Here is a 26,412-nt window from a genome sequence, read left to right as displayed (position 1 = left end):
GTTGCGATTTTCTATCTAGTGTATATTCAAGTCCTTTACTATACATATGGTCTGAAAAACCAAACTAAAAAGAAATAGGGTTTTGGAATACTTCAGTTGTTTGTTTACATGGTGACGCAATAAATTCAACAAAGCTCTTGCTCAAGCTTATTTAGCATTGTGTGTAATATCAGTATGAATTTCACTTACCATGAGTGAGTATATTAACGGTTTCATTGTGCCAGGAGAACAAGCTCCACAGACAGCCACGGAATGTTGTCAGGGGTCGGTAGCCGTTCAGCACATATGGATTGAACTGCAAATATTTTGGCATATCCTGCCATTTCTGTAGTTGCTTAGTAGAATTGAATGCGGGTGATTTCGTTGTTGCGAGCGACTTTAGGTTTAATGAACTTTTCGATGACTGCACGATCGATGTGCTTTCCGAATTCAGACTAGGTGCTAACGAGTTTGTTGATGATGACAGCGATGATGGCGATGACAGTGGCGACCGCGGTGTCGATGGTGTTGTTGGTGTGTATAATCCTAAATGTTCCTCGTTTGCAGTGTGTGGTTGAAGCCCTCTAATAGGGAGTACATCTCGGTGTTCGGCACATTCTTTGCCATTTAAAGCTAATATATCTCCTGATGTCGGGAACGTAGCACCAGCGTGAATATTAAAGCCATCGACACAGCTTTCCACAACCAGTGTTTGTCGTCGAGCCATTTCTTGCTTAATACTAATTGGTGTTGCGATCACAGACGATATAGTCGAATTAGAACTTGAATTACTGCTGGAACTTGAGCTAGAAATGGTAGAAGTGGTATTCGACGTTGAATTTGTTGATATGACGAAAGAGTTTTTCTCTATTCTCTTTGACGGCGATGCTTGTGGTGAAGGAGACGGTGTAACAGACATACGCTCTGTGTTACTACCAAGATATTCAACCATATCAATGGGATGTGAAGTAAAACTTCCAACCTTGTTTGTGGTAGTTCCTACAGTAGCCGGGCAACCGTAGTTCATTACCGAGGTCCCGATGCTATGACCTACACCGACGCCAACTTGCAAACGGTGGCGCAGCACACTCGTTTGCTCCAACATTGCCACTGGGGTCAGCAAAACGGTTGGCGTGTAGCTCCCGGCTGACGTGGCATCATGTGATAAAAGTTCGTCGCAACTGCCAGCATTCGTTATATTGCTTTGCATGATTGTGGTGGTCGTGACACCGTTGTTGTTACTTTTGGTACCATTGCAATCAGGAGAAGATTGCATGGCTCATCAATAATTGAGATTTCAAAGATTAAACGAATTCAATAAAACCGTAATTGACTCAGCATTTTAAGGCTTCTAAGTAATAAGTGCTAGGAATTTTGTACATAAGTGTTTATCGTCAACATTCACGGGTCGGGTAATTAACTCTAATTAAGCTGCAAAAAAAAGAAAATACACATTTATGAGTGTTACCTCTGCAACTTAAATTGAACTGATTACACACATACATACATAATAACTATATCCTCAGCGAAAGGAAAAATAATGTAACAACACTTTTTTAAAACAATTTATAGTCCGAGGAGAAGTCAAAATCGATGAAAATCACTGTAGCGCGCATTTTAGGGTTAGGGGAAGATCGAAACTCCAGTTTTCAAGGGAATATGTTGTCATTTCAGAAAGATAACTCACACATTGGCCGTTATATGCAGTATGATGCCAACCAGAATTTCGAAATTATATTTACTTTTATTAGGTCTATGGAGGCTAGGGTAAGTTTAAGCTGATTTTACACATTTTTGACATAAATACATATCGTTATCGATAAAAGTTTTCCCGTGAGTTTAAATTGTCTTCTGTTAAGTAAGGCTATGAGAACCAATGATCCGATTGTACCCATTTTTAGCATCAGGGAAATAAGTGTAATAAGTTTCATTGCTTATTTTAGTGACTGTCCGTAATTTTCGGTAAAAAGTCGACATTAGGCATTCACTCACTCACATATTCGGTATATGGGATTTCGACAAGCTATAGTCCGATTTAAAGACGTTAAATGCCTAACTTTAGGTCACTATTTTTCACTAAGTATTCTTTCGCTTATTTCATAGCTGTTTGAGTTGTATACTGTAATATGAAAGAAACAGGCGAAATTTAAAATTTTGTTATGTGGAAAGTATAATCACGGCATTCCGATCTTATTTTCACACAGTAAGATAACCCTATCAATATAATGTTATATTTCCCCTGACTCTTATGAGCCTTTCCTTACCATCTTATTTATGAAATTTAATGCTTCTGACGTATTTTTAATATAACCGTTATATGGGGAATGAGTGTAATGGTTGTGAATAATATCTTGGAGTATAAAAATTGATTAAAACAAAATTTGGATTTTATTTATAACTTGGTTATATCTGATAGCAGAAGCTTTTGTACATTTATATGTATGTATGTATGTACATACATACATATATGTGAAATGATGTAATGATATGTAATCAATAAAAACTGAAATTCGTATTTTTTGATTACAAGTTGTTTTGTATCTTGTAGTTATTCTTATTTTTTTAATTTTTCGCCATTTTAGCGTTGAGTTGGCAAGTGCAAAATGTAGAAAATAAATAATAAATAGTATATACAAAAAAATAAAATGTATTGCATTTTTAAACTCACTAATCAATACGCTCCTATTCAAGCGTTGCATGGTTTTTATATTCAATTATAAAAATTCATATTTTCACTGCCTTTAGTTCACCGTTCATTGTGGCAAATTCATTGATGCTAGAAATATATTCAATCATTTAGAAAAGATGAAACCCCATCGGTAATATCAACACATTTTTATCACCAATATTACAAATTAGCTATTAATTTTTTGGTAATTCTAATCAAAAGATTAAATAATAATAATATTTACATAAGGATTTATTTGTTTAACTATATTTTTGCTTTGCTCTATTCTTAGACCTGTGAGGCGAATTGTTCGTTGCACAATCATAAACAACACCACGACCGTGGACTTATGTATGTACATATGTAAAAAATATTTACACTTGCTGCATTATTAGTACCGGGGCATTTCATTTGAAAAAACATAGAAATTTTGCTATTCAAATATTATTTTACCAATATCATATATGGATACATATAAATATATGTGTGTATTTATGTACAAATTACATATATTCAGTAAAAAATTTTCAATGATTAATTTGTATTGCAGGAAAAATGAGTAACATATTGCAAATAAAACACTGTGATACTTATAAAGTAACATTTAATTTCTATTTACCAAACACCTAAAGAATTTTTGACATTTTACTAATATATCCAGTTAAGTCGTTTCCTCGTTGGGTGTGTATATGTACATATGTACATGTATAGCATGAGTAGACGATAAAGGTGATTCAGAATAATGTTTCATAATTACCTTGTACTCGGGTACCTCATAATCTGGCTTTATTCTATTTCAATATAAGACCCTTTACAAAAGTCATATTTTTGATTCATTATTGTTTTGGGGTTTGATTGATTTTTTCTTTACGTTTAAGTACAATCACGTGATTTTTACGCATACTGTATGCACATGGATAGTTATATTATTATATGTTTAAATGCTCACTGTTATATATATTCACATTCTGTACGTATAGTAAAGACGTTAATTTCACAGCTTTATCATACAATCATTTGAACATTAATTATTTATTCCACTACTATCACTTTATTTAATTAAAGTGCCAAATATACAAGCCAAACTGCGGAGGAATTCGCTGTAAACGATTTTACCTTTTTCATCTTCTACCATCTACTACTTCGAAAAAAAGTTTGCATAAATTTCTAAACATGCGCATTAAATAGCCACTATGAGACTTTGTTTTGAAATTTTATTTTGACCTTTTTTTTTTAATTTAGTTTTATGTATCAAGATTTTGTTTTAATTTTTATTTCCATTTCTATTAAATAATTGTTATTTATTCTTTTAATATGTTTCCGTTATATATTTACTCAAAGTGCAGAGTACAGAAGCACTTCCGGTTAAACTGCTCGACACCTATCCAACTACCAAATTTCAATGTAGTCTGTAAGATTTAGTTAGCATTCTGCGGCTATAAACTAATAATAAAAACTAATAAAATCAATTATATACAACTGTTTTTTGTTTAAAAATAATGTGTATATTTTTATTATTATCAGAAAAACATATTTATTAACTGGGACTAAATAAACTAGTTCAAAAACCACTGTCTGTTAAATAAATCTGCATTAATATGGTAGCATTATGAAGTTATAATAACTTTAATCGCAGCAAACTTCACCGTGTAAACACAAAAAAGTCTAAAGAATTGTGAAAATCGTTTACTTTTGTTTACCGAAAATTAAAGAAAATAATTACATACATATGTTTGTACATTCTATTAAAACTGTTCAGTTATTCCTCAATATATTTAATCATCATGTTAAGAAAGGGTGCACCTGCAATTTTATTTTGTCGTTTACTTTCTATATGTACATTTTCTTCGCAGATAAGAGAAACAAACAAGTTGTAAATGTCCATCATTTTTAAACATTGGTTATAAAACCAGTAGTAATGTAATGGTTTAGAATAAAAAATGCATGCTCGTAATCCAATTATTCAAGTTACTTAAATGCAGTGATAAGTTGGAAGCAATATAACAATTTTAATTTATATGTTGAAAGTGATTGAAAAGCATAACTGCAAAATACCTTTCATGGTGAATTTGTAACCGTAGCGTCGTTATGTGTTCAATCATATTCATCGTGCTTGTGTGAGTGAAAAAACTGCAATCTTTGAACGTGATTGACGTTTGCATTTAGACGCGAACAAGTAGATAAAGTCTAAAGACAAAAATTAGCACTGACAAAAAAAAAAAAGAAAATAAATAAAAAACGGGAAGGAGTAAAGGACTGAAACGTCTAAAACTTGAATAAAGTAATTGGGATTATAACAAAGCATTCTCGCTACACGATTTTGAGAAATTACGGCGACTGGCGTTGCAGTTTAAGGAAAAATTGCACAACATTAGGTCGATGTTTATGCGTATACAGGAGCCGGCCATTAAAACTTGGAAGCGCATTACAAATCTGGTGAATACGCTTTGGAATAGATTATATCTACCTGCTTCGCCGTTTTTAGCGCTCACATATCCATCTTCGCAGATAATAGCATCTGAGGTGAGTATTATTTTCCTCATGTTAATTAAAAGTGTTCGGATTAATGTATTGAAGTGAGTGAAACATAATGCCTCTTGAATAATTTCTAATTACATTGTAGTATGTATTTTTTTTTTTAATGTGTGCCTGGTAACAAATGCTGGGTTTTCTCATTGCTTTAGTTAACGAAAAGCGCGCAAAGTTTATTAACAAAATTATTCACCACGGAAATTTTGCTGTGTAAATAAAACTATTTTCGAAATGTTTTTGTTTATGTCTGCAAAGCCATATTAAATATTTTAAGAATAACATAGGAATTGAATTAGGTACACAATTTGGAAACATTAAATTTTCCTCATTAATGTTTTAAATCGCTTGCCTTGTTTTTATGATGGTGAATATGGTGAATATTTAGCAATAGTGCCCTCTGCTGTTAAAACCATAATTGTCGAATGTCACATTGTTCACATTTGACAGCTATTAGAAATGTCAATCTGAATCGCAATGCATAGTGTGTTTGGATTTATTGGTATTGAGAATACGAGAGATTTTAATATTAAACTAAAGTTTGATTTCGTGGTTGGATAACTTTACTAGTTGTGAAGTTTGTGTTTCTTTATATTATTTATTTATATGTTTGTATAAAATACCATAATCTTGCACGATTTGCACAAAAATTGTTTGCATATTTTCACTGGTATTGTCGGCGCGCATACAGACATACGCTAGTTATAAAAAATCAATCTCGAGTGCTGTTTGCTAAAACAAGTTTTGAGATCTTTTTGCTTAGATAGAAAATTGTGAAAAATTGGGTAGGAGAGCCAATCAAAAGAAACTGAAAGCGAAGAGGTAATTTCAATACGAGGAGGTAGTGTAATTTTGAAATTACTATGAACATTTGAGAATGCTGCCGCAAAAAAGTCTTAGGCTTTGCAAAGCGAGTCAAAATAAAAAATTCTAAAAGTAGAGTATAGGTTGTACAATTTTTGAAAATTAAAGAAATGAAGTGTTTTTATTAGCGTTCTCTAGAAGATATATTGTTAATCATTTGGAAACGTAGTTTGTTTGTTGTTCTACCTTCTCAAATGTGAATAAGAATTGGTTTAATGTATAATAAAAGTATGCACTCTTATACATACAATTTTTTCCTTATCAACAATTTCCATTGTTTCCTCTTCACATTGGTAGTGTTTTGTAGAAATTTTAAATTTTTAAAGCAAAAATGTTCCTTTTGTTAACTTGATGTTTAGAAATAGTACTTTTTCCAAAATTCTCCCAGGAAATTGATACACACCAACCTTAAGCCATTAATTATTTAAAAGCAATTTATTTTAGTGCCTTTTTAACTATATGTTGAACAGAATATGATAAGTTTGCTTCGAATTTAGCAACCCAAAAGTGTATATAAAAACTTTATAGAGTCTTGGACGTTTACTTCTGGGTTGCTAACTTTGAAGTTTTTATATAAATCGTCAACGTGACGAGTTAAACCGATTTGGCCATATATGTCTGTCTCTTTGTCCGTCTCAGAAAAAAATTCTAGATACATCCCTGTTCTGGCTGTCGTATCTGACCATTATAGCATATACTTTTCATATAAACATTTCCGATAAAAATAAAGTACTTTTATAGATAATTTTTTATTTGAAAAAAATATCTTCACGAAATTTCTTATAAATTATTGCCCAAGGTAACTCTGCAATCTCTGAGCACATTCCATGTTTTACCGATCCATATAAGCTGATCATTCCAAATCAAATAACGATCATCATAAAATCTATATACATATATATTTTTCTTATTAAATAAGCTGAATCGCTGAAACCGTCTTCTCTTGAATTGTTTTTTATTATTTATCTGTGTTTCGGAATTTTGAATGTATTCAAATATATTGTAGATGCCTAGGACACGTAGACGTCATCATTCCAACGATCGTTCTTCGGGAGGTCATAGAGATAAGCGCAGAAGAGTGGACTCTGAAGAGGCGTCGCCTCTGCCAAATGACGCCTCATCACCGTAAGTAATTCTTGATTTATATAAATATATAGTTGCTTTAATTTTTAAATATTTTATAATACTATTTTTATAGACCACGTGCCAGATATACACGTTCGGATGCCAAAAAACGTCATCATGAGTCGGACGTTAGTTCGCGTGTCTCAAAGGACTCATCGTAAGTTTTTGTTTCAATAAATCACAATTATACATTTGTATTCGTATACGCTAGTTAGAAATTGGTTGACCTACGATATTTTTAGTTTTTACCATATTTTTAAATAATATAAACTTTTAAGAATAAGCTTCAAAAAGAGTGCTTTCTAATGATTTTTATACTCTCGCAACTTATTATAGCAGAGTATAGCAGTTTTTTCATGCAACGGTTATTTGTAACGCCGAAAATAAAAGGGGTAAATATATAGTTATATACATAATATGTATGTATGTACATATATCAAAAATTGTATCAAAAATGGGTAGAATCTGAATAATACTTCTTCTATTTCCTATACGTATAATAAAAAGATTTTCGAACTTCTGATATTCAGAGGGCGTCATTTATCCACTATAAACAAATTAAATGTACTTATATTCAAAAATAGAAGACCGATGTAAAGTCGGTCGGTCCATATGTGGGATATTTTAATTTGTGTTAAGAGGACACGATTTCATAAACACTAAAAGTGAATGTAGCTTGATGTTATTCTAAATAATATACCCGTAATATAATGAACTCCAATTCTCTGTTTGACTTTTTCTCCATATGCTCAACGTGTTAAATTTAGTCCCTTTAGTTGTGTTTATATCACATATATGGACATAAACCTATCATTTAAAATAATGTAACTTGGTTTTAATAAATTCGTCCACACAAAGTAAGAAATAATAATGAAACTAAGTTAAAATAGGACCTATAATATAAATAGTAAATTATCAAATATTATTGTACCAATACAAAATAATATTGCCCGTTCACGTTTTCGCCAAATAATGCATTTGCCAACATCTGAAAATATTTCCCACATTTATAAAATCTTTGGCTACGCCCGAACTTGGCTCTTTCTTACTTGTTAATGCAGTTAAGAAAACTCATTGATGAGGATTTTATCAACGTAATTTTATTTTTATTAGACTGAATACTTATTGTGAACACTAACCCTAACTGTCTGAATCGCTCCTGGTTTTAACCTATCCAGGGTAAACGTACTTACAGATTGCTGGTGGGGCAATTGTGAAATCTGTGCCTTTATATTACATAAGCCAAAGATATCATTTGTTCAAATGAGATATTGGTCGCAAGGATTACCAAGAAGGTTTGGAGATAGCTATTCAAGCAGTACTGGTACGAATCGCTAGCAAAAGGTTTATCCACATTTGATTTTGTATTATTAGTCCTAATTAAAATAAGTAATGTTGTAAAGAAAAAGGTTATTTTTTGAATATTCTACAAGTATCTTGGTAATTTTATCTCTATATATGTACATACGTATCAGAGAGATGCAACAGGTACGATTATGAGAGATCAACTCGTGCCGAAAACACAATCAAATCAACTCAGCTGATCAAACTAATTCGAAGCAACACCAACAGTCTTCTTCACTAATCATGATCGAGTAAAATGTAGGGCCAGCAAGTACACGAGTAAATCAGTGTATTGAATATTATAGAAAAACCGAACACTGTCGAACGTTTCAATCATACAAATATGAGTTTGATTCGCAAACAAATCACATGTAAGCTGATCGCTACTGATTCAAATTTGTTCTTCGTCGCTGACTTGCAGACAAACGGTTTGATTCGTGTACTTCATGCAGGTACAGATGTATGTATATATTTTCTTTAAGAACCATTATCGTGAGGGTTTACGCGAAACAGGGAACCCTGTTTGAATCAGTTTCTTAAATCAGCTGACTTGACGTTTAAATTCGTTTATGCACTTGAGTTAACAGGTAAAAAAAATGTGTATATTCTATCCGAGTAGACCATTTAACTCGTGGTGAAAAAGTGTTTATGCAAGTGGGTTGAACTAACCCGTGTATAATATAACCGAGTAGAAATGAAGCATAAACATGGTAAAACAGGGGGTTCCGCAGGTGTTCTATATCTAGAAACTCACTTCGCTCCGTTACATTCGTCAAAGTAGCCATTATCTTCAAATCGCACAAGAAACTGCTCATTTTTCAGAACCGATAGACCACTATAGCATATATGTAGCTGTCCCGCAAACTGCTGGATCAATTTCAAGATTTTTTGTGCTATAAGAAATGCACGTGTGAAGGGTATTATATAAACTTTACTTTTCAAAGCAATGATATTTCAAATTTTACTTTTAAATACCGTTTTCGTGAACTAGTGTAAATCAAATCAAAGGTATCTTTCTAAATTCTGTACATAAAATATTTTTGAAATTTGAGCATGTACATATGGTACACAATATTTTATCACGCATTGTATTTTTTTTTATAGTTTACAAAGAGAAAGAGGTTGGCTTGAAGCTCTCCACTTTTTAATTAACCCAGCGGGATATGGTAGACATTGGTAAGCGAGGGAGGTAAACGATGCAGCATTATTATATCGCTTACTCCGGCCGATGAAAATTAACACGGCGATGTTCTACGAAAAGTAACAGATAACCCGCTTCGCTTACAATAGGAACGAAGAATTCGAATGCCAAAGTTAACGAAGAACTCTTCGATGCCAAAGTTAACGAAGAATTCTTCGATGCCGCAGTTAACACAGAATTCTTCGATGCCACAGTTAACGAAGAATTCTTCGATGCCAAAGTTAACGAAGAATTCTTCTCTGCCAAGGTCAATAGTAGAATAAAAAAAATGCATATTAATTTTGCTTTATTTATGAAAGTGCATGTATGTATTTCGTTTAAGAAATGGCCTTTGGCGGGTCTGATGCTTTTTTGAATTTGGTGAGCATACTCCGATTCGGTAAATCATTCTACTTTTACACATTCCACAAAAAAAGATGAACCCATATATATGTAATTATAAATTACTTCAATGATAAAAACACGAAAAACTTACCAAATAGTAACACATTAAAGTGCTTCACTTTCTTCATTTTTAATTTGTCTTCTCATATGCCTTTTCGAGAATATTCTCTTATTTCTTTACAAAGTTTACACAAAATTTTTAATTAAAACAGCAGCTTACCTAAACACAACCCACTTTCTAAAAATTTTCTTCAAATGCTTGATGTGTTGACGAAATAATGAAAATATTTACTTGTACATTTTATTTCATCAACTTGTATTCGTTGTTAACATATTGTATTGTAACGTTTTTCATGTAATTACTTGATTGTAAATATGAACGCAGTAGAATTTAGCCGCATAGCTTACTTTTATGCAGTACCTAGTATCGAAGTATTCTACAAAGAATTTTCTTCGAAGCATTCTCCAAAGAAAAATGTAAGCTGTGAACCATTATCCTGCTGGGAAATTTCAAAATAATCAGAGAAAACCTTTCAACTTATTAAATAAATACTGATGTATGTTTGATTGAACTGTCCGGAAATCAAAAATCGGATCGCAAATTTAGGGCATGTCACTCTTTTGTACATCATCAACAGAAAAATAATAGGAAAAGCTTTAGAATAAGAAGACATTGGCAAAAATAGTTTTGTTGGTGGTAGTTGTCAATACACATAAGAATTCTGTGGTTGTTCATAATAACAAATAATATCAATATTGGGGGATAATGGACCTGGAAACTAAGAACCATTCTATGTGAATCTTTTAAAATTAGAAGAAGTAATTTCAAGTATGTTGTTATATCATAACAAAATTAGAATATGTAAAAACGCACCAAATGGGGACGTCAGTTTGGCAAATGCTGTGTATACAATTTGTAGTTTTGTCCATTAAATTTATGACTATCACGAATCTTTTAAATCTAAAATGAAAATAACAACAATTATGTTCTTTATTGTTAGCGAATACATAATATATGAAAAAAAATGTATTTCTGATTTCTTTGTTTTAAGAAATAGAGCAACCAAAATGTACTAGTGGTGCTTTAGTTTTGGTCAATACTGTATATTTATACATATGTACATACATATTTCAGCAGCATTTCAAATTGAATATCAAATATTGGCATTAAGGAGTAAGAAGGAAATATAAAATTGTAATTAATGTCCATTTCGGCTTGAGTAGCAATCCTGGCTGTGTTTAAGTTTCTGTTGGAATTCATCACAACTAAAAACAGCTATGCCCACGCTTCACTGACTTAAATGTGCAAAAGACAAAGTGTAATTAAACTCGCTGCAAACAAAGGAAAGAAATTGTTTCTTTTTACTGCGTTTCTTCGCATGCGTTGGATGTCGCTGAATTGCGAGAACCGATCAATTGCATAAATATGTACGTATGTATGTATGTAAATATATATGACATCATTAATAAGCGTGGCTCTGGTGGGTTTCCGGCAGTCGCAAATCATATTTGACTAATTTACGTGTTTAATTGGAGAATTTATTAATGGATCCACCTTCGATGAAACTTTGCGAACAGTGTTGTACGCGGATTAAGTTTAACTTTTCAAAAACGTTTGGCGAATGTTTGTCACAGCGAAAAAGACTCTGTTCCAATGCATAGTAAATGATCATTGCTCGTTTTAGTACACTAAAATTTAAATACATAAAATTCCTGGCCTTTTCACTCACCACTTTCAAAGCCCTTTTTTAATTTCTACTCCGTATATATTCCAAGAGCTCTCCCATATTTTGTGTCAAGTAACTGTTTTTTGTTTTCTACCAATTTCGAAATGTTAATGTCATTGTTGTCATTATTTTTTATTGATATAATTTCTCAGTAATGCTCAGTCGAATTTGAAATTATGTATGAAGTGTTGCGAGTATTGTATTGCTAAGAGATGGTGTGGGCGCTTCTGTAGCACTCTGACTTGAAGATAGAGTGAAACCAAGGTCAGTTGCAAAAAGAAAATGAAATCACAAGACCTTCAACTCCATTGTTACTATATGATATGTTGTATTTGACTTAAGTGTGTTTGCAAACAAAATTTGTCCAATTGACTACCAATTACCAGAAACAATGAAAAATATTTGATGGCCCAATGTAGAAATAAAATAAAATGTGGTTCAGTCAAAAAAACTACTGACGTCTTTCCCTCTTACAGTGGAGAATGTTGTCCGTTCTACATTTGTTCGCGAAATCTTTTGGCTTTTTATTGCATGTATTTTGTCCAGTATCCAACGTTAAGCTATAACGAACTGTCAATATTGAAATAATATAATCCTCTAGTTTCGGCTATAAATCAAGTGTTATAATTGACTCGCAGTGAGTTCTTTGCATTGTGGCGAGTTGAAATAAATTCGGCTTGGCTGGAGGCATTGACCGCATGATTACGCAGTGACGCCACTTGGGTAGTTATTGTTATTCTTCCTTGCAATATATACAAACACCTTTTTTGCATAAGTACTTTCACATACTTCGCAGCTATAAAACTGTATATCTCCATAAATTGTTTAATTTCAAAGGTTTCAATTTACCCAGGAGGTATGTTGAGATTTCATTTGATTTGAGTCTATTGGGAATTTGAGATGCTTTCCCTCTAAAATAATTTTGGTTTTTCCATAACTACATATACATATGTGTAATGTGTAAACTGTAAGATATTTTGTTTTAATATTTGTTTAGTGACCTCTCTGATACAGTATTCTTCTTTTTTACTGGCGTAGACACCGCTTACGCGATTATAGCCGAGTCACTGATACAGTATTACCCCTAAGGAAATAAAAGAAAACATTAGCAAAACTCAAGAGAATAACTAGTATAACTTAGCTATAGCATTAATGCATTGTAACCCTGTTCTACTATCTTTCTTGAGCAATGCCGTTGCGTTTATTTTTGGAGAAATTCTTCTTTCGGCGACAAAAACATTTTAGTAACTTCTTTATTTCAAAGTTAACGTTTTCTTTAAAAAGCTATCATTTATTTGAAGTCCTTTTGTAAAAAAGTAATTTTTGTATTTTTATTCTTGAGAGTAAGTTGTCACATGAATCCATCACAATGGTAAAAATGGTCTATAATGTTATACCACATTAATGAGATATTTGTATGCCCTGCCATATCGAATCAATTCGATAACTTTGTTGTTGCTGTAGCATACACATTTGCGACAAGATAGTGGGCATAGAAGTGGTGAATCGAATCTTACAGATACTGTGTTCTATCTTTTCTGGTCGTTTAAAATTTGCCGCGTTGTGTCGCGTTTGTATTTAATGAGCGATTGTGTATTACTTAATTCTAGCACCAAAGAAATCTATATTAATACAATATATTTGTAGTAATGTTTTGAAAAATGACATTTTTAACCGCAATGTTGTTAGTTCTTTTCGCTGCATCCCTTTATTATTGACATTTTAATGCTGAGCCCATTGACATTGGAAATGTGTGGCTGACATTATTTCATTATTTTCATATCTTAATCAAATAGATTGCATTCAATTGCTTTATCCGCCGTTTTGCTAACGCCACTAATATATGTACATACATACCTCCGTGTTTTATTTATTTCCCTGCTGTCATAGGCTTTCCTGTCTGTTAGGGGTTTTGTGGTATTTTGTGCAACCTGACACTTGTTCCTGCATAATATAATTCATGAAAAAAGTCAATTGTACTACATTAAGTTGTCAACCGTTTTGTAACTAAACTGTAATTAATAAAAAATTACATTGGGTTAGTTGTAGGGTAGTATGGCACTGCTCAGTAGGCATAAATAATCGAACAAATGAGGAAATCAGAGAGTGGTAAACACCTTACTCCAGTCTCTATTAGGGATTCAACTCAACTGAATTTTGAAGTTTTGCAATTCGATATTGTCGATATCAACTCAACCCGTTTCGGTTCAGATCTCAAACTTCACTTCAACTTTTTTGTGTAAGTTTTTATGAAGTTCCCACTGTTTAACACATTTGCACGAAACTATCTCACAACCTAACCCATATGATTTTTTTGTTAATATTATTAAACAGGGGAATATTTCCTCAAAACCTGTACGAATCTATTAAAATCTATGTCTGTTAACAGTGGTAATTTTAGCTATCTGGCACATTATTTTAATGGAATGCATCTTTTCCTGGCATTTACATTACTCATGCATATTAATATCTTGTGGCACCAAAATAATATATACGCGTGTGTGCATATTTCCAAAAAAGTCCACTCCGCCTTTGTGGAATGGTGATGGAATGACCGCTGCTGTCATTGACATAAATATTATACCCATTTTAAAATGCGTGGAATGAACTTTTTAAATAAGGTTTAAAATGTAATAAAGCAAAACTGTATGGAATTTGATGTATTCTCACATGGGAATTGATGAGGAAGCTTTAGGTTCTTTTTTATTATTTTTTGCTCTAGTTTTCTCGTTTACTCCATATTTCTTTATCGATGTGCATAGTTAGTCGATGTATAATAATCTATTGAATTCAATGACCCAATGGACCATACGGTCCGGGAGTGTTTAATTTATTTATAGTACTAATCTAAATAAATTTCATAAATCAGTTCGTTAAAGATTATCTGATTAATTATTTATTTTTCTTTTCTTTCTAGGTAAGTACCCATCTTTTAAACAATATCAAAATATTTTAACTGTAGGTAAGCATAAAAAACCAATGGGTGATAATAAACATCTTTTAATAATCCTATATACTCTATCTGAAAATTAAAGAGTGCGCCAGTGTGAAACACTTACAAAATCGCCTTATACTTATATTTATGAATCCTTTTGTTGTCATGAGAGATCGCAATTTGCATTGTTCGGTCAGAAACAAACTGGACAAAATTGGCAAAAAAACGAGTTCGTTATTACAGACTGTTTAAATAAATTAACTCATTAATAGAGCCATCTGTAATTGATTAAGATTGATTCTTCTACTTCGTGACTAGTTTGTTAGGGCACTGCATGGTAGTTTCATACTAAAGAAGGATATTTCCTGAATTCGAAAAAAAAATAATATCTCATCTGAATATAGCATAAAAGCCTGTTTCGATCCGTTTGGTGACGCAGCCATATCGAGCGATAATAGGTATTCTTAGGTTTATTCTTATTTTAGGGTTAAAAGCTTTTTAATAAAGTAGCTGTAGTCCACCCTATCATAAATAGAAAGTGGACACAACAAATCGACGAACATATACACATATGAACACTGATCATCCAGTTTTGTTCACGTATATATGTATGTGGTATGCATGAACATATGCGTAGGTTGTGTATCTTCCGTTTTACTGCATTAACTGTTATTCGAAATGGAAACAGAATTGCATTCGTAGTTCCATATCTGCTGTGTGACGGGAGTGATCGCCATTGCTGCTGCCTTAGCTGTTTCATTTAAATAGTAAAATATGAGAGAACTGTTCGTGGTAAATAATTGTTCCACAACTTTTTGTATGGGTCTTTAAGAAATCAGGCAGAAACTGCATTTGTGTTGTGCGAATTTGCCTTCAAATGTTTGTTGAAACGCCTTGCAAGCAATGAGTTCTTTATAAATTGCATTTCTTTAGTGAGATTTCCAATTCGCCGTAATATTTCTTTATGCTCACGTGTTTCTCAGGTCGCTTGGTGAGTCAGCGTTGGTTTTTCGCCTTCTTTCTGACTGATACCACTTCATACAAACTTCTTCGTTGGTTTGCTGTACTCATATCTGGTTTGAAATCTGGAAGTAGGAAGCCTGAATGCTTCTCTGAGACCATTGACACTTTTGATATAGTATTTGTGTGTGCTTTTCGTACTGTGATCTCTTACTTTGCTTTTGATGTTGTGTTGACTTATTCGCCGCATGCGGTTGACGATCAGACTCTTGCTTCAAACGACCTATTGTGTAAACAGTTCAGTCGATGCGATTACTTTAAAGCGGTTGGAGGTGCTCATTTGTGTGAAACGGAAGAAACGTGCGTGCCTTTGTGTTTGTAATTATTTTATACAAAAAATGGTGCAAAATTCACATCATTTGGAAACAAATTAGATCTATTTCAGACTTGCCAGTGATTACTTAAATTTGGAACTTTTGCACTTCCACTCATCCATCTTTTTTTGTGCATATTCGACAAATGTAATAAATAGTACTCAAATTATGTGTGTATCTGTGCTCAAAAATAAAATAAATTGTGAAGAAAATGTGCAAAATATTAAGCTAAAATGAAATAATAATACCATAACAATGAAAAGAAGTGGAAACGCAGTAAAGTTTTACTTCCAGAATTAATTCATGCAATCTTCCAATTATTTACTTCTCAATGCCAATGCCCAGCAATATAGAAATTATGTTCGATGTTGCCATAACCATATTTATTAATCATCTGCCAGCGTAAATCTTTCGATTCTTCTTATCAACGAATAGTGATGATTATAGAAAAAAATAATAATGGTGTATATAAGCATTTTTTTAATATTTGCCTTAATTCTTCACTTATAATAAGAAGTGGAGTGCCATATTCATTCCCTTTTGATTTTCGAACTCGTCATACACATATTAATGTTTGTATGTGTATATCACATGAATCAGCTGTATGTGTACATGTCTTTCTTAATTCTCTGTTTATTTGCTTTAAGACATTGTTTTTGTTCTCACTTGTTGTCGTCTGAGTATTGCCTCACTTCCATGTTTATCAGCACCTCTATGTATGAGGAAGTGTGATGAGCTGGTTGGTTCACTTAAAAATTGTAACATTTTGCTTTGTTCTTACTATGGACTAGACGATTGGGTAAAGTGGACAATTTGCATGATACTCCGCAAAATGATCCTCTATAATTGGGGATCAACTTCTGTCTCTACAAAAATATGCAAAAAAGACAGTTTTTACGCTACGCCTACACTCTAATGTTTCAAGTACTTTCAGTTAATAATCAAAAGTGGTTCCGAAAGTAATTTCGTGCAAGAAAAAATAATAACTTGAGGAAGTGAATTATTTTTATGGAAAATAACCTAATTATAATAGAGGTATTTGCTATTAGTTCTGTTTTTTTTTTTTTTTTTTTTTTGTTAAAAGTGAACTATTTAAAAACTTTTCGTCAGACTTAATTAGTAGGGCTAAGTGGCATGATAGACGATTGTCAACTTAAATATGTAAGTATTCACTAGATACACGTATCTTTTGTAGCTGCCGAAGAAGTAATTACTGCAATTCGAACTCTGTATAGGCAACTAATTGTCTAAAGTGTTCTTAAAACCAGAATTTGTTGGTTATCTTCATGAACGCGACCATTCAACAATGCACAAGACAATGCAACTTTATATATATTTTTTTTGTAACCTGCTTGTCTTGCAATGTAGCTGAGCCACGTAGGAATGCTTTGTTTTCCTTATCCAAAAACTCATTCAGGCAAGAGCAGGCATAAGCAAGATGCCAACAGTGAAAACTAGCTGAACAAGTGTCGACGGGTGATTGACTGCACCATGCCTCAGCATGCCGCATAACTGGACTTTGTGAGCAGTACATCCTTGTCGAAGTGGTGAAATTGTCTCAATGATATGTGTTGTCTTGTAGATTGTTTTCTGTTGTATGTGCTATTGCGTAGGACTGCTGAACCCACTCGTCGACACGTCAGCGTCCGCCACTTTACTTTCTTCTGCCACATAAACGTGTTCCCACACAATTTTTGCCGACATCATTCCGAGCGGGCTGCCGGTTTTTCGTAAACAGGATTGTTTGAGTGCCGGTTATACAGTTTAAATTGTTACCGATTTATGATTACAATGAACTCTGCCGAATCACCCATTGCGCGCCGCATAACCTTTTCTTTGGCGGCATAGTGTGGAAGCGTTCAAAGCTTCTTATAGATTGGTTTTGTTTCTGGTAGCTTGTTGCTTTGAATTCATTTACTCATGATGAGTGAGCAGCATGACCTATGAAATTGTGTCCGTTAATTGTGTGAATAATTCAGTTTTATTATTTTAAATTAACGCATATGTCCTACTTATAAATTGCTGGCTTATTTGTTTTTGACAAAACTTACTCATACAAGTTATGCACATATTCATTTGTGCTTGCTATTTTCCCTGCAGCAATATGTTCGACTCGTGGCGGGACTTCATATTAGATAAATGTTAACGAATTAACATTTTTAATATAATTGGTCTTCCTCTAATGCTATAGCAATATTTTGTGATCGCAACTTTGCTCCAATTGTTGTCTTATTCTTTCCTTAGACCTACAATACAAGTATATACCATATGTTGATCGCTTAGAAGGTTTTGTGCTGTGATAATTGATTCGTAAGGTCTTTTTGCGCCAATGCGTATTTGGTAGATACAGAATTTTTCTAAATTCTTACATGTGGTTCCTCGCGAAAGTATTCGGGAATTATATTTTGCAATTTATTAAAATATTAAAGGTAATTTGAATGTGAGCGCAGATAAATTCGAACATTCAGGCCGTTACAAAAATTGTTCGTCTGTTCTTTTAAAACTCCCTTTGAAGGAATTGGCGGGCATTATCTTTGTGAATTTAATTTTCCGAATACTTTTGTTAGGCACTGTATATGCATATGCTTTACAGTAATTTTTGTATTGCTAAGCCTTGTTTTCTTTGCTTTCAACTCTCCTCATCCGCCGTTCTTTGCGACAAGCCCGAGTCACATAGGTCATGTGTTTCCGATTGATTTTTACAAATGACAATGTGCGAAGTTTGTTCCATTCACAAGTCGAGGGAGGTTGTCCCCAAACAAATGGATTATGTCGATTTATTATTTTCATTGTGCGACTATTCCTCACTGACCTTTTCGCTAAAATGCGAAAATGCGGTCACCATGAAGTCCAACAACTGTGACTGCTGGTGCCCCGAACTGGCTCTGGTGGATTAAGAAAACATGTGCAGCAAACACGCGGCATAGCAGGGCACGATTCGGCTCACGCTGCGTGTCTTTCGAGGCACAGAGAACATTTCAATTGCAAAATTGCGGCATTTGAGACCAGATTGCGTGTTTGCGCTCTGACATAGTTTCAGCTTTCATTGCTAATTTAGATTTCGGATGCAGCAAAAATGAAGATACTACATTGGAAGCCATATTTGTTCTAATTCGTTAATAAATGTATCTGCGATATATTGGCTTGTTTCAGTTAAAATAACAAATAAAGTTTAACTCGAAGGCAAGTTGCAACACATCAATTTAATAACTAAACCAATAAGCAAACAGCGACAACTCATACAGATGGAAACGTATTACAAGCGTCTAACTACACGAGTAACAAGCGTTTCAAATAAAGCAAAAACAGGCGAACACCTTAAATACTTAAAGGTACTCGAGCGGTGCACAAATGCAACTAACGATGAAAACCGATTTTCAAATAAATAAAAGTAAACATTTGTGATTTGAGCTGCTTGAAGGAGAATACAAAGTAAATGGAAAGTGAGTGATGAGCGCTTAGCAAAAGTAGTTTTATTTTAATTTTGTGATGTGCGTTTTTTTGTGAATCCTCATATTCTGCGATTTTAATATAATGTACTTTTTAAATACTTTAAGCATTATTGATTAGTGACAAATTGAAATGTGATAAACCAGACTACCAGCAAGGACCCTTTGTCAACCTGGTGCACCCATTTCATAAGTGTAAACTAAGAAATTAAGAACATCTAGTTAGCGGATATTAAACTCTCGGCGCAAAAATAACTAGGAAAATGCCGGTAGGACATCAATTTACGTCTAGGCCGTATAGTTCGTTTCGAGCGACTCGCGCAAGCTGTAATTTACACACTTTTCCAGGCAACACCAATAACAGTAGCAGCGGTCACGCCCATAATACCAATAGTAATGGTAATGCTAACCATGGCCCGTTATATGGTCACAATAGTTCTACGCCGATGTATTCAAGTCAAGATAATAGTTTCGTTAATACTAATAATAATAACCACAACAACAACAACACTAATGATAATCACTTGTTGACGAGCAACAATAATTATCCGAGTAATAATTTGGGGCGCCAACAACCCTTTCGCAACAGTTTCTACGGCACGCGCTATCACAACAATAACCACAATAATATTATTAATGACACTTCCACGGCTAACGGCAACAATAATAATGCTACAGATAAACGTTTTACCAGTGTCGTTACTACCAGTACTATCAAACCGCTTACACCTAAGTTGGTGCGTCGCATTGAGACGACTTGCTCGAATGGCAACACACACACCAAAGGGCGCGCCCCTCTTCCTCCTTTGGCCAATAATGCCAACCTTAGCATTAGCACCACTCCGTCTTTTTCTAACAAACAGTGCCTGCGTACTCGCAATCATCCTGCACCGCCGCCTCCTCCCACGCGCAACTCATCGAACTTCGAAAGGTTTCACAATAGCAATATGAGCTTTCGACAGAAAAACTCTACTAATTGTACAGGCGCAGCTGCAAGCGCAACTACAGCTAAAGCCTCGATGCAGTGTTGCACTGGCCTACACGATCACACATTGCAATCGAAACACACAGGTGCTACATTTTATAACAGCAGCACACGGTCATCGGGTGGGACAGGGACAGGTACCGGGTTAGGATCAGGATCAGGGTCTCAGAAGCGAGCCTATTGTACGGCGCAGAAATTGCATAAGGAAAATGTTCCCGCCCGATCTGTGAAAAACTATCCAGCTCCACTACCTCCGAACACACCAAAAGCTGTGACAAAGAAAAAATATAGAGAGGATCTGAAACTCGCATCTGTTTCGGCCTCACCTAAGTTGAATAATCGTCGCTTTGGAGGTGTGACGAATTGTGACGTCAACAAAGGTCTTTCTGCAAGTCAGCGTCGCAAGAATTACGTTCCCTTCAATGGAGAGTCGAATAATGCGGCAACTGCTTCAAAAAATGGCAGCACTGGTAGCAACGGTTCGACTGGATCCGGTTCTGGCTCAGGCTCAAGTGGTTCACATGGTTCACCCAAAACTAAAAAGGTTTTCTCCAACAAATACCCCCAAGGACTACCTTTTGAGGATGAGTTCTATCGCCATAAATATCGCCGTTCTTATTCACAGTCGTCGAGCAACTACAGTTTTTATAGTTCCGTTGGTGCGCCAACAACCCCCCAAGCTTGTGATTTTGATGATATCGAGCGTCACTCGAAGCTCGCTCACAGCGGAAGCGCTCTAGACGAAGACGACGAATTTCAACGAAAACCAGCAAGTGATGAACCATTGTATGTGGACTTTTCGAAAGCGATGCCACCACAAACTCAATGCAACAATGACTGCACACGTCATTACCATAATAGTATTGTTAATGCACACTGCTACAGTAGTTCCTCTTCGTCCGCAGCAACAACAACAACCATTTTACCGACAACTACTTGGATTGGCAAAACAGAAATTTCACATTCTATACTGCCGTCCCCAAGCCTTGCCACTAAATTCGAAAGCGATACGGGACGATTACATGCCTATGCCGCGGCTGCGGCGGCTGCATCAGCCGCATCTTCGAGTGCCGATCATGGTTCGCCTCACTCACGACGTACAACGAAATCGAAAATTTCACATTCAATCAACGACTATCTTTACACTAGTTCTGGTGCTGCAACTAAAACGACAAAAAAAGAAAATGAAAAACTATTGCTCTCAACCGATCTCGAAGACGATTACTATGCACCCACCTCACCCGAGCCCACTAATAAAACGGATACTTTTGTGGCGGTAGCGTCGTGGGCGCCAAAGTGTTCACAGCCCACCAAAGTTCATATACCTGCGACTCCCTCCAGCATTAACGATAATAATAATAATCCAATGCCAGGGTACACAATGATGAACGGATACGATCATCGGCATTTTTCTGGTAAGCCATCGACGACTGAAGACACTTTGGAGCCCACGACAAACGAATGCGGGTAAGTATTGACTATTTTCGTTTCTGTTATTGTTCTTGTTTCTCTTTGGATCATGGGTGAGGTGAATAAACAATGTGCTGCAGTTGTCTGCAAACACGATAAAATAGTTGTAATATTTTCGAGTTTTTTGTATGTTGCGGAAGCTATAAACAACACAAAATTCGAAAGTTTATGCAAACCGTCAAACGAAGATGTAATTAACTGAAATGTATCATAATCGTGTGTGGGTGTTTAATTACAAGTATTGCAATTAAATTGCTTTTTGAAGTTAGATTAGAAAGCTCAATGTGGATGTCGAAAATTCTCCTTGTAATATTTAAAAATGCGAAAGGCCTCGGAAAGATTACCATAAGAGGGCCTATATTTGGCGTAATAATGCTTTGAATTTCCCTGCGGGTTGCATAACTGTATATGTAAATAATCAATTTATCAATTTGTCATCACACGGCTTCCTGGCGGCTACGTGTTGCCGACTGATTGATTTTTCCAAATAAGCTTAAGTGTGTAGCTTGCCAATGAGCCAACTGATTGAATGGCTATTCGTCTGGCTTAGTTTGAGATCTGTTTTTATAGCTGTTTGCTATCGACTACGCATGCCAATGTTTGTTGTGCTGTTGTTAGCACAGTCAATCGTCGGGAGTGAGTGCTTACGACGACCGCGCGTGCGTGGTTGCGGATAGATGGCTTATTCCGGTAGTCGTAGGCACACTTGGCATTGCCGCATACTGATTGATGCCAGCTTTCGGGTAGCAGCCAATTCGCTGACATAATCTTTATTCTTGTCTGCTCTGCTGAGCAGTCGTTAACGCGAACACTGTTCGCTTGCTATTGGGCTTTGTTATCGATCACTTTCAATAGTCAATGAGCTAACTGTGAGAGCAAGCAAGAGCCGCATCTAAGCGCCAATTGTTTTTGTTGCAGACACTTATATGAATATCGGAATTCAAAAATATATGCGAACTATTTCTGTTTATTTTATCTACTTGTTATTATATGAATATGTATTTCACATTGTTGTTTTTGTGCTTAATTTGTTTTTTGATTTCATTTCGTAATTTGACTTCCCTGTTTTCACCTCTAGTTCTCATGAGATTAATTACCATCATTTGTGTGTTTGTGTTCACGACCTCCAAAAGCGGTTTATTGTCTCAATAGCCCGATTTGGTTAGTTCTCAACCAACTGTGAGCGGTTTTTGCTTTAAGAACCGATTTAAAACTAAAATAATTAGAAAATTTGGTGATTAGCAGATTAACATAAATTTATATTGAATTTGGTGGCTGCTTTCATTAAGTATACATACAAGTATATGCACAGGCGGATCGGTCTCAGTTTTCAGGAAGTAACAGAAAAGGTGCGTGCCACTTACATTACAGTCGTTTTTCACTTCTACAGGTGTACGTTTCGATAATCAAGAGTAAGCAAATCGTAGGGGGAGAGGAAGAGCGCGGTCCATATTTGGATCTCCCAACCGGTTCAAGTGCGAAGTGTAGTGATTGCTATAAGCCGCTTACTCATTCACGCTTTTGAACATTTCAACATTTTCAAGCAATAATGAAATTTTAAAATTTTATGAAGTATAGTGAATTTGTCTTGCCATAAAAAATATATGGAAATTTACCCAAGGATTAAATTAATATTTATTATATATTTTAAGACCGTCAAATTAAAGCTGGAAAGATAGGAGTTACCATCTGTTAAACTGAAAACAAATCAGTTGGATTAAGTAGATTGGGCAATTAGAGGTATCCCTTAGAACTTGCTCCCTTAGAATAATATGTGAACGTTGGTGCTGTGGTCTTTACAATCAAATAAATAAGTTGAATTTTTCAAGTAATATTTGAATACATTTATGATTGTACACATAGGAAACTTATTATGAGCCTTTGCAATTTAAGTGTACTGGTATTGTGATTCGTACATATGGGTGTGTGTGGGTTAGAAGTTATAACCAATACAAAACCAATATAAAAATTTACTGCGGCTTTTAATCAGTGACAGCAACAAAGACTGCGTAGGTGTTCTTGAGATTTGAGGCGCGGTTAGTAAACCTTTCGTACGCTCCTTGTTTATTATCTGTTGGGCTTGTTGAAGATTTTCATTTGCGACTACTTAGTTAGACCAAGTCTTTTTCGCATGACGAGGAAAACAAATAAAATCGTCTGTTTTCAGGAATTAAGGAAACATGTGTTTAATTAGTGTTATTTTTAAATTTAAAAAGCGATCGCTCTTAGCCTTTATTTTTATTCATAATGTAATTTTTTGTTCCATGTTTTGTGTGTCTTAATAAGTATATGTATGTATAGTCATATTAATACTTAACAGTCCCCCTTTGTAGGGTTGATAATTTCGCAAAAAAATTCAATTTCTTTTGCGCAAAACAGAGGAAGCTGTTTATTTTACAAATAATTCTGTAATTTCAGCCATACGGCCGAACTCATTGGCAAGCTCAATTACTCACGCCATTTTTCCCCTATCCTGTATTTTTGATCAAAAAATTATGGAGAGCACGTTCTGTCGGTAGCTGCGAATATATATGTTTGTATGTGCATAGTTGTTGTGTTTGTCAACGTGTGGTTTTGCTCAGCGTATAACTGCATAACTAAACTGATTACTCACTTTATTTTTTAGCAACTGTGTTTGCTTTATTTTGCTGGATTGGTTTGTCCTCTCGTTGTTTTAGTTTTTGTTCCGCTGATAGTTCAGCCTCGTTCAATGAACCCCTATGGTTAGATAATTTTCGTGCTTAACTTTATACCGTCGATATATGTATGTATGTAAACCTAGGTACATGCGCAAAAAATACAAATTTGCTTTTGGATATTTTACATTCCCAGTATTCTCCAAATAAGGCGAATAGTCGTTAGGAAAGTGTAAACGACCTTGCCATTGTTTATTGTATTCTGAATTTTATTTTTTATATTAAATATCTTAATTTATTTTCTTAGTCACCCTAATATAACGTTGCTCTTTGATATTGAACCGCATCTTTCGGTGAGCAATTGCCTGTCAGCCGTTTAGGGTGACATTGACCCCCGGCCAGTATGTACAGATATGTATATATACATACATACATATATATTTATATTTTATTGTCTTAAAGTGAACCGATCAATATGTAAGGATGAAGTTTTGTTAATTGCCGCACATTTACACGCTGAGACAATTAAGTGTGCTGATAACTTCCTGTGTGCGTTTGGATTATTTCCATGTATGTATGTATGTATAATTGTAAATTTATCAAGGTCAATGCCCATCGATTAGAGAAATTTCAAATTTCATGTAGGGTATATTTTTTAATGTTATTGTAGTATAAGTTGTATACTTCCCCACGTCTTTAGTAACCCATAAAAAATATACAATAATGAAACGGTTTTTATTTATCTCTTTTTCAATTAATCATAATTGAAAGAATTCATTTCTGATATACTACAAGTATATTTTTGAGTTGTGTTACATGTTTCAATTAGAATCTATCAAATATAACTTTATCAATTAAAGGGTGGTCCATATCTAGGTTCCATACTTTTTAAAGAAAAAAACTCAGCAACTTCAAATTTAATAGGGAATGTCTATTATCACCTTTTGGTATTTATTTTTTGAAGATTATCTCTTTCAAATGTTGACCGCTACCACGTCTCACATCCGTTGACTCCGGTTTTCGATGACCCGCTCGAGCATTTCGACTGGTAACCGGCGAATGATACGCGTCATGTTTTGCTCCAAGCCTGAATCGAAGCGGCATTGTTCGCATAGACTTTAGACTTTACATATCCCCACAGGAAAAAGTCGAACGGTGTGATATCACACGACCTTGGTGGCCAAACAATCTGCCCAAAACGTGAAACGCCGAAGTGTTCTCTCAATTGATTGAGGCGATGTAGTGTAGGAAGTGGCGCCAACCAAATGTCGCCGAGATCACGAGTTTCAATTTTAGCCATTAACCACATAGTCGGTTATCATGGCGCGATAATGGTCGCCAATGTCGGTTAAGTTTTCGCCGGCATCATTTTTGAAAAAATACGAACCGATTACACCAGCCCAAAAACCACACCAAACCTTTGTTTTTCTGGATGAAATGGCAGCCCTTGAATCTATTCAGGTTGTTCTTCGTTCCAAATGCGGCAATTTTGCTTGTTTACATGCCCAAAATTTTGCTCGTTGGTTCCTTGGAACTTTTCAATGGGCGCATAGTGCGAAGTGATATCGCTTAGGAAGGTCGAGCGGCTTTAGTTCTTGCAAAAGGTGTAGTTTGTACCCTTTCAATTTAAGATATCGACTTAAAATGCGCCAATTCGTTCCATACGTCAGTCCGAGTTGCTGTGAATGGCGCCAAATCGACTCACCACTCTCAGCTACGGCCGCTATATAATCTTCACTCCATGCGCTCGAATATTATCCAATAATTAAAGTTGAACGATTT

The 26,412-nt window shown here is 34.7% G+C and overlaps 2 protein-coding genes across 19 annotated transcripts in view; one reads left to right on the top strand and one right to left on the bottom strand.

Moving 5' to 3' along the window:
• LOC105232592 (uncharacterized) overlaps window positions 1-3,803 on the bottom strand; it is a 38,876-nt gene extending 35,073 nt beyond the window's left edge. For 2 of the 4 annotated variants that reach the window (XM_011214320.4, XM_019992525.3), the window contains exons 1-2: window positions 3,405-3,798; window positions 190-1,410 (exon numbers count right to left, since the gene is read on the bottom strand). In XM_011214320.4, coding sequence (XP_011212622.2) covers window positions 190-1,255 — 1,066 coding nt within the window. In that variant the 5' untranslated portion in view covers window positions 1,256-1,410; window positions 3,405-3,798. Of the gene's footprint in view, window positions 1-189; window positions 1,411-2,647; window positions 2,756-2,891; window positions 2,909-3,404 lie in introns of those variants that run through there. The other 2 variants (XM_011214319.3, XM_019992526.3) reach the window with 2 other exon arrangements.
• A 500-nt stretch (window positions 3,804-4,303) lies between these two features.
• The window catches only part of LOC105232593 (serine/threonine-protein kinase Doa), a 75,389-nt gene continuing 53,280 nt past the window's right edge, over window positions 4,304-26,412 (top strand). Inside the window, exons 1-3 of one of the 15 annotated variants that reach the window (XM_011214330.4) lie at window positions 4,304-5,170; window positions 7,047-7,165; window positions 7,239-7,322. In XM_011214330.4, coding sequence (XP_011212632.1) covers window positions 5,027-5,170; window positions 7,047-7,165; window positions 7,239-7,322 — 347 coding nt within the window. In that variant the 5' untranslated portion in view covers window positions 4,304-5,026. Of the gene's footprint in view, window positions 5,171-5,636; window positions 5,999-7,046; window positions 7,166-7,238; window positions 7,323-15,930; window positions 16,367-17,171; window positions 21,992-26,412 lie in introns of those variants that run through there. The other 14 variants (XM_011214329.4, XM_049461153.1, XM_029553005.2 and 11 more) reach the window with 14 other exon arrangements.

This window comes from Bactrocera dorsalis, unplaced genomic scaffold (genome assembly GCF_023373825.1).
Source record: "Bactrocera dorsalis isolate Fly_Bdor unplaced genomic scaffold, ASM2337382v1 BdCtg010, whole genome shotgun sequence".
Taxonomy (NCBI): Eukaryota; Metazoa; Arthropoda; class Insecta; order Diptera; family Tephritidae; genus Bactrocera; species Bactrocera dorsalis.
Note: the sequence above shows the minus strand (reverse complement) of the source record. Positions and strands in the feature narration are given on the sequence as shown.